The 15,421-nt window shown below is 36.0% G+C and overlaps 1 protein-coding gene across 3 annotated transcripts in view; it reads right to left on the reverse strand.

The window, feature by feature from the left end:
* Window positions 1–15,421, reverse strand: part of NEK1 (NIMA related kinase 1) — a 63,562-nt gene that overhangs the window by 14,925 nt on the left and 33,216 nt on the right. For 2 of the 3 annotated variants that reach the window (XM_072406038.1, XM_072406037.1), the window contains 7 exons: window positions 10,414–10,593; window positions 9,545–9,610; window positions 8,277–8,499; window positions 7,430–7,555; window positions 6,056–6,241; window positions 4,407–4,601; window positions 480–591 (listed from right to left, as the gene is read on the reverse strand). In XM_072406038.1, coding sequence (XP_072262139.1) covers window positions 480–591; window positions 4,407–4,601; window positions 6,056–6,241; window positions 7,430–7,555; window positions 8,277–8,499; window positions 9,545–9,610; window positions 10,414–10,593 — 1,088 coding nt within the window. The remainder of the gene's footprint in view (window positions 1–479; window positions 592–4,406; window positions 4,602–6,055; window positions 6,242–7,429; window positions 7,556–8,276; window positions 8,500–9,544; window positions 9,611–10,413; window positions 10,594–15,421) is intronic. The other variant, XM_072406039.1, reaches the window with a different exon arrangement.

Raw genomic sequence — 15,421 nt, forward strand, 5'->3', positions numbered from 1 at the left:
TAGCTAGCAGGAAGGGTCATATGGAAGGAGGCATTTAGGTTATCAGTGGTGGCATCATTAACATCTGTGAATTCTGATTTAATTTTTTATTATCCAATAAAAAAGATAAAAGAAGGGAAATTTTTTCATAAGTGATAAAATTTTATGGCAACCAACCAGGGTTGACAAATCAATAGAGGGTGGCAGCAGTAAAGAGCATTTTATTCAGGGATCTGGAAACCATGTGTGCAATTTTTTCAGGGAATTATAGTTTTTTTTTGCAAGGGACCTGTAAGGGGTTAAATGGAAATCTGATCCAGGCTCATTCCACAGGCTGTAGTCTGACAGGTATGTTGCACAACTCAGCATGCTTTACAGATTTCCAGGATCACATAATTGCCATTCATATAAAATAGATATGTAGCTGTCATGGATTAAGCTGTAAATGGGCTATGCAATAATCTGCACAGCTGATTGATGGGACTGTGCAATTACTGTACCTTTCTTCTTTGGCTTGTTCATTCCAAACACTCACAGCCTTGACAGGACACTCATCACTTGCATTTCCTTTGGTATCTTCAAGAATTTCAGCTTCCAAATCTTCAGGCTCCTCTGTTATAAAAGAAAAATACCTTTTTATAAAATACTGCTATGCAAGCACTTAGATATTAAATGCACCTATGAGCTCATTCACTATTTATTTCCCTTTTTAACTATTAACACCGTGCACAGATTTCTTGTTTCTTGTCCTGAACATGTTTTTGTTATTTATAATACAAAAGTGACAGCTAATATTTCAGGAAAATGCAAAAGAATTTTAAATTTTAAATTGCTCCAGCGAAAATGTCCTTTTTACACGCAAACACATGGATGCCTTTAATAAACACTATTTTGATCTCACCTGATCAAATGGGACATGGAACCCCTGTAGCAACTTTACTGGTGTTAAAACTCGTTATATCAGATATATTGGAGTAGAAGAGTTCTCTGCTATACTACATTTACAGATCTTTTTATCCTGGGATGCAGTAATTAAAGGAATAATGCTGGGTTACATGTGTTGGCGTGATACATTGCCATTCTTTCCAAACAGCATTATTATTATTAAACAGGATTTATATAGCGCCAACATATTACGCAGCGCTGTACATTAAATAGGGATTGCAAATGACAGACTAATATAGACAGTGATACAGGAGGAGAGGACCCTGCCCCGAAGAGCTTACAATCTAGTATACCCAACACACTCTGTTGACGAACATGTAATTCATGTGATGCATAGCCAGGGATGTCACCTCCAAATCAATGGGCTGCCTGAACACATCCCATACTTATAGTGACACACATCAAATATAAATGCACAGATTTAAGGCTAGACTTACTAGGCTATGAATGACAGAATGCAGCAGGGAAAAGGCTGCTGAATTTGGCTGTATGAAGTTAAATCTCCTGGCAGCAGTAATGCTTTTTAGAAAAAGAGCATCAAAGCACCACCACAGTGAGAATGGAGCATTAGGCAATGTTCATATTGTCCCACTAAACTATCAATGTTGTGACTGAATCAGACAATAACAAGCTTGGCATATTTTAAATACCAGAACAACCTATATTATTCTCTAGCCTCATGAAGCAACATCATAGTGTGAATAAACTTGCATGTAGAAAACGCATTTAAAAAAGTAGTGAATGCACAACAATACTTGCAATCAAGAAAAAAGAAAAGCAGAGGACCCTGCCCAGAAGAGCTTACAATCTAGGAGGTGGGGAAGTATGACACAATAGGAGGGGCGATATGGAGTGGTCGAAAGAAGTGATGGTGTAAGAGACAGAAGACGACGGGTAGAAAAGTTTGAAAGATGGGGTTTGAGTGCTTTTTAAATGTGCAGAAAGTAGGAGCAAGCCAAGTAGAAGAATAGAATAGAAAGACCATTCCAGAGAGTGGGAGCAGCACTAGAAAAATCTTGGAGCTGTGCGTGCGATTGGTTTGAGAGGAAGTCATTATTAGGTCATTGCAGGAGTGAAGAGAGCAGCTAGGGGACTATTTTTCTATCAGTTCAGAAAGGTAACTGGGACTAGAACTGTGGAGGGATTTGAAGGCAAAGCACAGGAGCTTGAATTTGATTCTAAGGTGGAATGGAAGCCAATGAAGTGAACTACAAAGAGATGCAGCAGAAGAGGAGTGGTGGGAAGGATGGATGAGTCTGGTTGCAGCATTCATAATAGATTGTAGAGGAGAGAGTCGGGTTAGTGGAGTACCAGAGAGGAGGATGATGATACAGTAGTCCAGACGAGAGATGATGAGAGCATGTATGAGGAGTTTGGTGGTCACTGGGGACAGGTAGGGGCAGATTTTGGAGATGTTATGCAGATGAAAATGACAGGACCTAAAAGTGTTCTATAAAACTATGAAACTATACAAATATAAAAAACTAAAGGGTAAGTGCACCCAGAACTGAATTTTTATTTAGGACCACTTTCCTTACACAGGGAGAGAACAGCAATGACTAGTCTTCACCAAAGGAAGTTCTGCACAAAGGCAAAATTTACATTTGATCACTGCACAGATCTAGAAGAAATGCATATGCTTTTTGTATTTAGAAAATATTTGCTTTTCTCAGGAGTATAACCGATAGATGTAGACTAGTCATAAAGCAAACTGGCTGGTTTTGGTAATATCAGGAAATAATACATTGTCTGTATGAACGATTTATTTTATATAGTAACTATACCTCACTAAACAAAAGAAAAATCAAAAGCAAGGATGCCTTAAAAACATTGCCAGTTTAGAAAGTTTACCTGTGAACAATTTTGACCCCTCATTTTTGCAAACAGAGGAGTAAAAAAGCAAAGTATCACATGTGTGCCACTGTCCATTGTGTAATATTTACAGTGGGTGGGAGTATTTTAAGGACAGGGAAGAACACCGACAAATATATTTTTCCTTATATATATGCATAGGCATGAGATAAATATTGCACAATCTGCTTTTCAAAAATCAGATATGGAAATATTCCAAGATCCATGAACAGACTTTAATGTCTTCATGCACCTAATAATGGGGCCACTAGAAGGGCCACTATTAGAGAACTATTGTTTCAAAACTTCTGATGTTTCCCCCATAGATAAGATAACTTTACTGTTTTCTGCTCTATTCACAACCATGTACATTAAACAGAATCCATCATACATATTAGTGGAAATATCCTTTGTGCTCCGAGCCAAAATGCACAACTACCCCAGGTTCTATGAGAAAGGATAACAGAGCAGGTTTGACAGGCAGCTGGATAAAACTGAGAGAATCACTTAAAATGCATTGCACCTATCTCTCTTAGTACAAATGAATAAACAAAGGAAACAGATACTAACCAGACAAGACACTCCATCGTCTTAAAAGGAAATAGTCTGATATGGAGTGATAAAGATGAAAAGAAATGAGAGTGTAAATCCATACTGATTATTACTAGGCATGGCCTTTACATTAACATTCAACTTTGGCATTTTATTAGAAGTGTTCTGGAAACACAGCCTATGTCCAATTGCAGATTACTGGCGCATTATCACTGAAGATCTGACACATGTGTAAATTAAAAGCACAGGTAACAAAAATTTGCTAAGTCTGATGTTTGCTGACTGCGTGACAAATCTGTAATAACTAAGAAGGATAAGAAGGATGACAGATTAGTCACAAAAGAAACAGCGCTTTAGGCTAAAAAGACACTTTGCTTTTTCAAATTGAATGGTAATTTGTTTTTAAATGCCATTAGGTATATAAAGATTTAAAACCAAAATACAGAATAAAAAAGCATTAAAATTTAATTTGAACATTTTCTCCACCATTACTGTGGCAAGCATGACGTAAACATAAAAAAAAGGCTGCAACGGACAATTGCAGCTAAAAAATATAAAATGTAAAAATGCATTTAATTGTAGTTAGCCACAGGGTAGATGATGGTCACTTGGGAGGAAACAAACAAATACTTAGATTTTACAAACCTGCATTGAACACAGCCATTGGTAACAGAATTTCAGAGAAATATCCAGGAAATAGATTTCTATATGGATTATTCTAATAAAAGTGTCTGTAGCACCCGGGGGAAAGCTACTCTTACTAGTTTCAGAGACAAACAATTAAATAATATTTATATCAATTTTATGAAAACCAAGGATTTATTTGCAATGGATCTTCCCTTTCATCTTCAACTTTGGACCTTCGGAAATTTAGTGGTTACACTTTAGTGCTATAACAAATCTATCACAAAAAAATATATTATATTAATGTTCACTGGTCTTTAAACTGTATCCTAAACTAATACAATAAGTAGTTTACATCCCTATCATCACAGATGATTATCGAGTATAATTCAGCCAGATGTGGCAATATCATTACTTCAGTCAGATTATTAGATTCTGAACAATTTGCCACATACCACATGACTGGTGCACAGCTTGGGTCAGATCAGAAACCAGGACATCTTGTTTCTGCTTTGGAGAAAGACATTCCTCAGTCAAAGGTAAGTTCATGTCACTTAAGGAGTCCACATCTACAGGAAAGCCTTTGCTCCTTTCATCCTCCTGCAAGTCATTTTGGCCCTGTTGCTCTTCTTTTTTGGTTTGAAGTTCATCTGCATAGTTAAAAATTACAGGATGTGTATTATTATTACCAGCCAAAGTATCAAAAGGACTTGAGGGTAAAAACATGCAAGACAATGTTGTTAAACACATGCTTATTATCTGACAAAGCACACCAAAATGGAGGAATATAAAAAGAACATAAAAAACCTTTTCATTGTAAGTCTTTTCAGGCCACCTACCTAATTACCCCAATTATCCAAAACAATTCATTAGGAAGTAGGAATTATTACTTATTTGTTCCCTATAATTATTCTTGGGTGTTAAGTGTTCTTCCTCCAATTTGATAAAAAAGAAATGTTAGAATATTTTTCCATTTGTTTCCCAAAAGCTGTATGTTAAAAAAAGATTTACACAGTATTGGGTTGTTTCAGATTTTAGTGTTAGGCTATAGCATACATATTTGTTTTCATATATAAAAGTACACTCCATACAAAGGCTTAGTAAGGTTTCTTCAAATAAATTTAGAAATTAAGTGTGAAAACTACCAAATTTGAGGTGTATCATTTAGTCCTTAGACGTGAAGGCTAAACTAGTTTTCTTTTCTTCTGTGTTTTTCCACCTGCCAAAGGATTTGCAGTTTAGCTTACCCAGTCCTGTGATCTATGTAACCTTGTCAGATAGCACAGTCAGGTCTTAAACCACTTTACAGACTAAAAGCAATGCAGCCTGATCCAGGACTTGGCTACACAAAAATAAAAAAACATCCTACTCATGAGCCCATTTCAATGTCCTTGTTTCCTGATAACCACACAAACTGAGCCATGACTGGCTCAAAATACTGTACAATGTCAACTAGGACTTTAATTATGCCCTTTGCAGGGACCAAATGTGCAGAATAGCTGTTGCAAAATTGTTGCTCCACTGACTTTCACAATAATGCTTTTAACAAAGGCAGGCAGTGAAACAGAAAAGAGACCCAGGGAAGTGCACTGCATATCCTTGGATTTTTGGAGCAAGGTAAGACAATGTACTCAAGACAACAGTAAATATTAGCTTTGGGTTTAACTCTCATTCAAACTTTTTTTTTTAAATCAAAGAAACAATAAAACAATGAAAACTACCAAGATGGACAATGAAATTTGGCTTATATGTCTTGAATGATTTTCTAACATTCATTGTGACTTCTAAATAGACATCACCTTTAATAAATTCCTAAACACACACTTGCTGTAAATTATAGAAAGTGATTGCCATGTATGCAGTGATAATCATGGCTTCTTGGAGAATGCAGACATAATAGTAATACAGAATCCCAATGGCATATTTATTCTGGGACATTTTAAGCCAAAGGGGATACAAATGCAAGTACAAGCAGTAACTACAACAAAAAACAGGTAAGTAAACTCGTTCAGCTGTAGAAATAGCTACTAGAAGATGTTAATATAAACCATTGCTCTTTGTGCTTTTAGCAGTAAAGTGTAATTCTCACTAATTTCTCCCTTACCGCAGATCTGGTCCACAGTCTTGTCAGTGACCATGGAATCCTGGTCTAGGAAAGATGGATTTTCATTCACAGGTTCCCCTTGTGCATTTGGTGAGATTAAAGCATCCATGTTCATGGAAGAACTTTTACATGTTTCCTGGTCTTGTGACAGAGTTTCTTCTTCACCTCTTTCGGCAAGAGGAGTACCTACAAGTTAAAGGGTTATTTTAGTGTCCAGAACATTTTTCAAATAAGTCTACCTAGTACATGTACATTAGCACAGACGTGATCTACAACACTGACTTACGATCAGGACAATTTTGATTACCTTGCCTTGTTTGTAAACTTTGTTAGCTGTCAACCTGTCAAACATTATGCTATATACATAAAAGAATTGTGCTTGCAATAAACACCACAAAAACTTTCCACTTCAATCTTAACAATATTCTTAATGATCAGTTTATTTTCATGGTAGTTTTTTTTCTAGGAGCCTGTTGCCCTGTATTTTTGAATGTATTGTAATGGGTAAGTGTAGCTTTTAAGAAACATGTGACATACAAAAATTACACGTTAAAATAAACATTTTGTTGTGTAAATTGAAGAAAACAATAAGCTGCACAGTTGGTATGGAAAGCAGACATGGTTTCTGTTTTTTTTTCACTTAGATGAACAAAGCCGTGGTTTATTTGAGTGATGTTTGGTCACCTCCCCTTACTATATGCTTGTTATTATTGCAGATCTAAGTGATTATGCTGTTGAAAAAATAGGCATTGCTCTCTATTAACATCTGTGCAACTCAGAAGAAAAAACAAGCTAGAAAGAAATCTAAAGATATAAAGCATAATTACCCTTCCTTGGATAAATTGTCTGTCTGCCAAACTTAGTGGAGGGCAATCAGAACTTTTTTTTTTATTTTGAGCAAAGTAGAGAAGTGTGGGGTCCTATGTTTTTTTGTACATTTTACTACCGGTCTCAATGGCAATGGTTATCAGACTGGGAAGTGAGCAGGAATCCCTTCTATAGAGAAACAGATTACTTTTACTTTTATTACAATGGGAAAGGGTCAGATCTTCTCATGTTTTAATTATTTTTGATCGTGTCCACTTTGAAAAGATCCCCTAAACTTCCTGCACAGTAATGAAACACAAAACAATACAAACCAAGCAGTTTCTTCCTTTACTATCTGTCTCACAATACCAGGTATATAGATATATGGGGTTAACAGATATACAAAACCTAGACAGGCTTTAATTTTCACCCTTTTACAATACACATACATTTAAAAAACAAGAACAGTGTTAATACTTCCCAACTTGCTCCACCACAACTTTGCATCTGCTGCTAAATGGTGCAAAAAGTAAGTTGGATTTGCTTAAGCCAGCATCTTGCCCTCACCACTAGTGACTTGTAGCATTTCTGTCTGGAGCTGTGCTTCTCCCAGCATCTTCAAAACTGATTCTGCTGGACTCCCCCATTCACGCCTCTGGTGCTCTCCCTCATCCAGTTTTATTACATCACCAACTGTAACACCCGAAAAAAGAATGCTTTATACCTAAACCGTATGTGCACTACCATCAAATTATAAAAACAAAAAAACAAAAATGGTACAACATGGACTTCTTAAACCAGTACACTGTCAGAGAGATATATAAGGCAGCTGGTGCTGAGCAGTTACCAGCAGTTACTGAGCAGTTGATTAATTGCTTAGCAAGCTACTGATCAAGTTGGTTTGGTAATTTACTATAAAGTAATAAAAGACAAGAATGGCTTTAGGGATTTGCACACAATAAAATAATAGCAAATCCTATATTTTTATCATTATAGATTTTTATAGAAAGCCAAACTATTAGGAAATATTGTAAAAAATACAAATGTAAGCAACTTTAGAATAGACACCAGTGGGTTCAACAATCTGAAAACTTTTTTTTGAGCAGCTTGATAGGCATAGCCCTTGAAACCACCAACACTTCCTATCCATTCAACTGCTGCTTACCTTTTCATACTTACAGCTGTGAAGTTTGGTTAAATGCATTTTAATTCTTATCCTATTCAGGATGAATGAGGAAAGTGTACCTGAACAGCTCATCATACAACCAAGTAAGATATATATATATATATATATATATAGCCTAGTGCAAGAGTCTATTTTTAATGTTGTTTATATTTAGTTAATAAAATATATTAATGAGGTATAACTACTACATAGTAGTACAGTCATTTTAGTTTGTTCCTGGAAGCTTACTTTCAACTGCATATAAAGTGTCCTCGACAAGAGTAAGTTGCGATAGGGGGATCACAGGAGGGGGTTCAGCCTGCCATTTTTTTCGGTTGGCAGACGAAGGCTCCCCACTTTGGTGAGGGTCCTCCATATTCACTTTTTTTTCCTCAACATTATGTACACATTCCTCTTCTTCCTGAGCTTTAAGATTCTGATTTAATCTCTTAAGTATTTGACGTTTTTCATTCTAAAATAAATAAAATGAAATACAATTATAAAAAATAAGTATTTCTAATACATTGTTAACAGTTGAAGCAGTCCATTTTGCCATCATAGATAACTCTTATTTTTTCAATAAAAAAAGGGTACATTAAAACATAATATGGTCTTAAAATACATATGAAAAACATATTCTTGCTATTGAATGTGCCTTGTTTATTGTAAATAAAAGTTAGCTATTAAAAAGTATAACAAGTTTTTTGAAAGCACACAAACAAAATACAGTCTTCAACAGTTGGGAGAGGAAATGGCCAAGTTAATATACAGCAAATACATAATAAAGACTGTAAATGTAAAACCTTAACAACACAGTTTTATTTTGTGCAAATTTTGCAAAAACAGGTTGACATTCAAAAATCTGGCAACCTCTGGACCTGAGGACTGCTGGATTCTTGAAAATTCTGGATTTTTTTTTTTTTTACTTCCCTCCACACACATGCCAGCCTTCCTCATGCAGTACAGCGGACATCTGGCACTGTTCCAGGGAGCAAGCAGCAGGGACGTCTTAACGTGTATTTAGTGTAGCAAGGAAGACCTAACAGCTGTTTCTGTAGAACAGCGCCATCAAAACATTAGTGGCCAAACAGTGTACTGTAGTCCCTGTATTGAACATGCGATCTGAAATTCATGCTGGGAAACTGAAGGATCCGGATTATCGATGGCCAGATTTTCGATTGTCAACCTGTATAATATTTTTGTTCTATGGGAACAGTCTTGGCAGCTTACTAATACAAACAACCAATAGATGACTCTATTGGATTTCTACTGAACCTAACTCTAGAATGTTTTTTGTGATCTTTAATGATGTTAGAATAGGAGTAACTTTACATTAAAAGCACTTGAGAGGTCAGGGACAGTTTGATATAATGTTATTTTACTGTAGGTTAAGGATATGAAAATTGTTAAGATAATGCTGATTCTGGGCATGAAATGCACACTTTGACAAAAATTTGCATACATTAATATTACTGACATTAATATGATAGTGATAAGCTAAAACGAGGAACACTAACCTGGATTGAGATTTCTGGCTTTTTGGAGTCTTCAGTGGTGTCCCTGATTTCTGTCTTTTCTTCAACCTTTATATGAAAAGGAGGAATGAAGGGCAAAGTTTATATTATGTTTCACAGATCGTTAATGGATAAAAGATATGAAGTATCTGGAGGCCATTAGATTTACAAGTTTACTAGACATAGTTTGTTATATTTATCTGAACTTGTATGCTTTAGGTTTATTTGCATAATTTAATTTAATTAGCATTGTATTGAAATAGTATTATGATGCATATGTTGTGGGAGCTTGTTCACCTAATCATATTCTGCAGAGTTTTCCTTTTTTGTTAAGATGTTTAGGTGCACTGATTTAATTGTGACTTTTGAGTTACTGAACTTGAGACCTATGATAATTCTTAAATTACGTCATCATTATACTAAAGTTGTCAAATTAAGATATATATTAGAAAAAGAACTTTGATTTTGGTGAGTATTCAAAAGACTTTGAATACTCACCTTCCTTGACGCCAAATGCCACTGAACCTGAAATGACTTTATTGAGTTTAGTGAGTAAAACATTTTCAGAACATTTTTATTTCATGGGTCCTATCAGCTCTCACTGGTTCCTGCTGCTTACCTCCAAGTTACTAAAAGAAAGACTAGTGATGTGAAGGCGATATGAACATTTTTTAGAATAGAATGTGTGGTGGCACATTCATACAGATTTGAAAACTTTAGTATAGCAACAGGTACTTAGGAATAACAAATCCTGTGAATACGGTGTATAAAAGGTTCTTCATACAAATGCAAAACATGTTCAGTATGTTTAAACCAATTCTACATGTAAATGTGGGCTCAAATATGGACTTCTAATCACCAAGTAAACTTACAGCTCCCACATTCCTCAGGGCAGAGGTCATAGAGATTGCTGGTGCACTAGGTTTTATATGAGGCTGCCCTCTGACTGGAGAACCTCCAACATCTCCGTGGACTGCATGGCTTGGAGAGCCAGGAGCTGAACCACCTGCATTAGAAGGCACATTAGGATTCTTGAACCCACGTACTGCCAACTGCAAAATCAAGAAAAAAAAGAAATGATAATCACCAGTCTATTATTCAATCTGGTAATGCCCCCAATGGAATAACAAGCAGGTCAATATTTCACAATAATTGTAAGCTTAACAGTTTCATACATGTTGGACAGTATTTAATAAAGTCAAGCTGGTGACAGCAGGTATTTTTAAATGTGAGAATTAGAGGTTACCCTTCATATATCACCCCTCAGATGATAAAATATACATCTCAAATGATATTTGAGAATAGGTGTTTGGTGTGCTTGGTATGGTGACTGTAAGAGTAACGTGAGTATGTTTGAGGCTGAGAATACACAAAATAACATATTTCTCCTATTGAGGACCCTCACTACTTCCCACAATTTCATATCCCCCCTCCTATTGTTTGACACTTCCCCCACCTCCTGGATGTACAGCCCTGCATAATAGCATAATATGTTGGCACTATAAAAATCCTGTTTATTAATAATAATAATAATAATAATAATAATAATAATGATAATAATAAGAAATATTTTGAGAGCAAAAAAAATAAATATATTAAAAAAAATAAACAAAAAAAGGATAAATACAAAACATGTAATCCTTTCAACCAACAAAGAAAAAATGCAACAAGAAAAAAAAAACAGTAGAAAATGTCATAAATGTATCTTTAATGTATTTTAATAGACTGAAGAAGCTTCAATGCACTCTAGAGTTGTACTTTATGAAACATGACATTGACACAGGTTTCCTGTATCATTAAAGGGGATCATGGGGATCACAATCTGCAGGAAGCAGTTTTGTCAGGGTAGTGGGAGTTTGGTATAATAGTTTAAGGTAGGCATTATTTACAAAAGCACTAACAAATAAAGATGCACTGTGGATGGCGCCCAGGTTGTGGCTTGTAGACAACCAGATGCAGGTAACCATAGAGTGAAGTAACAAAACTGAGAGACATGATTAAGCCTAAAGTCAGTATGAGCAGCAATAAGACAAAGTCATAAACAAGCAACAAGCAATAATAGAGGCAGTGAGCAGACAGACAATAGGTCACTGGATGACATAGGATCAATGCACAATAGAGGCTCTGAAGCATGAGGGATCACAAGAAGTTACAAATTGACATTCAAATTGTTGTAGGACCTCAAAGGTCCATTTAAAGCACTGGGGGCTTGGCGTTGGGGTAGTCATATGTTGTTTGAACACCAAGAGATTCATTGCACAGCCGTTAATGGTAGACCAATCAAGAGTGCAGTCCACTGGTTGGTTGTGGTTCTCGAACTCTGGAGCACAGTTCTAATTAAAACTCTCCCCTATAAAAATATTCTAGACTCTAGATTTCTGAAGTTGGCTTCACATCTTTGCATTATGTTAACAATGTGTAAAACACAATGAGTTTGAAAAGTCTAGTTCCGAGGGTAATACTTATCATTTACACTGATGGATAGGAATGAAACTATTACACTTGACCTTCTGTTACAAAGAAGGTTGAACAAAAGAGCAGCAAATTTTATTAGGTGAATCTACTTTTAAGCAATGTTTTGTTTGCTGATTACTATACAGTGCCTAGACAAATACAATGACCTTTTCTAGTTCTTGTATCTATTTAACAGAAACTATTAATAGTTTATCACTTCCTGCCATGATCAATCTAAACATAAATTAAAATGCAAATTCAATTAATTTGTAGGGATTACTTCAGTTTTTTCCTCCTTGCTGCACTCTGTGTCCTATACAATATGCATTTCAGTTCCTTCCAAAGCATCTTGAATATTCAACACCCCTTTTCCCTGTGGAGTTTAGGTGATATCCTCTGTTAGCTAACTAAAGATGTAAGCTTTCAGGATGCCTTGGATCTCCTCTTTAGGCTTTATAAAATTATGGAATGTTCTAAGACATCCTGAAAGCTTGCAAATTTAATAAAGGATATCACTCGATTGCTACATTTTCTACATTACTTGATGGCTAACATGGTACGTGTATTTATGTAAATAAAGGCTTTTATTTTAATCTGCTACTACAGCGAAAGTCCGGTCTGCGTACAGTAATACAATATTTAGGTTACCAACTGGATATGGGTAAGTTTAACCTCTTACCATCTACCGAAAAAATAGGAGAATCGTACCTTTTGAGTGTTTAGTGTTTCCCCATCACTAAAGCTCTACAAATTAACAAAAGGGCTTTACTTTCTCTGCTGCATGCTCTTTAATTGAAAATAAACCAAAAACCTTTCACCTCAGTAGATACGTTTTGGAAACTGGTACAGAGACCTTACCAATGGAGCCTCCTCCCCACAAAAAAGCACAACTTAAATCTTATGTGTAAAGGGCATATTTAAGGTAGGAGTTGGCTAGAGCTAGCAATAAAGTAATGCACCTACCTTAATAAAGTGAAACAGTATTTGTAACCCAGGGGACTTGCATATCTGATTTTTTGTTTGAAAGCAATATGGCCCCTAGTAAAGGGGCAGCATGGTGGTTCAGTGGTTAGCACTCTGGCCTTTGAAGCGCTGGGTCCCAGGTTAGAATTTAGGCCAGGGCGCTATTTGCATACAGTTTGCAGGTTCTCCCCATGTTTGCATAAAAACATGTGGTTAGGGTAATTGGCTTTCCCCCAAAATTGGCCTTCGACTGTAATAAAGACATATGACTATGGCAGGGGCATTAAATTGCAAGCTCCTTGAAGGACAGCTAGTCACATGACCATGGACTTTGTACAGCACTGCATAATATGTCAAAACTATATAAATACTGTGTAGTAATAATAAAAATAATAATAATAATATTAATAACCATAGTCCTCTCCTCCTGTATCACTGTCTGTATTAGTCTGTCATTTGCAATCCCTATTTAATGTACAGCGCTGCGTAATATGTTGGTGCTATATAAATCCTGTTTATTAATAATAATAATAATAATAATATTAATAATTATAAAGGCTTAAACAATTGGTCTTCTTCCAGTTGGCACAAGCATGCATTAATCAAGACCACATGGGACAATAACTCTATCTCAAGAGTCAGTAACCTGTTTTCATGTTTTACCTGCTGCTGAATGGTATTTGTGGGTCCTATTTCTTGATACACTCTTTTACAAATACTATATCCTCCTCCTCTTTTTAGCAAAGGCTGTTTTAATACGTGATATGATTTAAAGTGAAGCCTCATTGCCATCATTTATATCCTTGTTTTAGTCACCAACTTGTTACACATCTGATAGACACATTTGTTTCGAGTCAATAACCATAAACGATATGTTGGATGGGCCTTAAGCAGACACCTAAAAAAAACAAGTCGCCACTGGCAGATCTCATTTTTCTATCCTGGCAGGTTCAGACATCAGTACACCCATAATGTGTGCTTGATATAGATCAACCATTCTCAACCAGGGCTTCATCAGAAGTTGCTACAGTTTCCTCAAACTATGGCTGATTGACCTCCCACTATAAGGGGGTGCATTCTTTATAATGGGGCTTTTTCCCTTAAAAACCCCTTTAAATTTGTTTTAACAGTTTTCCCAAGACCTGAACATTATTTTAAGGCTTTCTTGAGGTAAAAAGGCTGAAAAGTTCTGGTATAGATAACTGTGAATATATCAGGTCAGAGTGCTGGGTGGCCAGGCACCATCTTTGCAGTCTCAACAAAGAAGAAAATGAAGCCTGACAATTCCAATACATCAGATCAATTTTAATAGTGGTGTCCCAGAGTGATCTATGTGGCCGTTTACTGCCAGATTGTTATTAATGCTTGGTGAAAAGCATGGTATCAGGTGAAGAGTTTTTTTTAGACAGAAAAAAATATCTTTAAGTACAAAGTATTAGTTTCAAACACATATATGGCTAGTACATTAACATGAGCAAACACTTCCTAGAAACAATCAGTTTATATTAAAGTGATTGAGAAAATAAATGCTTTCCATGGGTCAAGACATCCCAGAGGACCAGAAACTGATCCAGGCTTTTAAAAAGCTGTCTTGACTTATGAATTCCAAGCATTATACAAGAATGTAGGATATAAACTTATAGTGTGATTATGTTCTAAAGCCACCCTAAATACCCACCTATGAAGCATAAAACCGCATAATAAATGGTTATTTAAGCAGTAAAGAGAAATTGCAACTCCCCCCAAGGACAGATTTTGGATGTAAAAGTAATTTCATCCTTCAGACACCTTGGGGATCAATTCTAGCTCTGATTTGCTGCATAAAAGTGCTGATGTACCAAATAAAACTGGGTTTAGGCAGGATAAAGCTTTATGAGTAGGTATGGAAAAAGTTTAAATGAGACAGAGCTAGATGGCATTATCTGCTTTCACATCTGTGTTTTCACTATGCTCTATTAGACAATAAAAAATACTTTTTGGCAGGAAAGTTGAATTACGGAACTGGTATTCAATGCATTGTAAGAGTCTGTGTTCATGGAATTTTCCTGTAAGACCATTCCTTCTTATATTAGGAAATCTCACTTCATGTGTCCATCACCTTTCAGAACAGTGTGTCACTATGTGGAAGCTGAAGCCTGACAACTATGACGTCCTAAGAAAAAAATGTATGTGATATGTGACAATGCTGTTAGACAGCAAGTGTAAATTTTGGTTGTCTGTGAAAGGAAGAGAAGAGCAGTTTCTCCCATCTCCACATATTAAATAAACAGAACCTGGACCAGGGGGGGCACCACACAGGAGCTGCTCCCAACACTGTGTAACGGCTAGGTTTACCCTCTCATCAAGAATAGAAAACTACTGGCAAACTGCAGTTGATAAAAGGTTTAGAAATTGCCTTAGCTGGTAAGAGTTATCAATACATGTATCACCCTGACACTCTTTTCAGGTGTATGCAATAGGTGA

The sequence above is a fragment of the Pyxicephalus adspersus genome, chromosome 3, assembly GCF_032062135.1.
Source record: "Pyxicephalus adspersus chromosome 3, UCB_Pads_2.0, whole genome shotgun sequence".
NCBI lineage: Eukaryota > Metazoa > Chordata > Amphibia > Anura > Pyxicephalidae > Pyxicephalus > Pyxicephalus adspersus.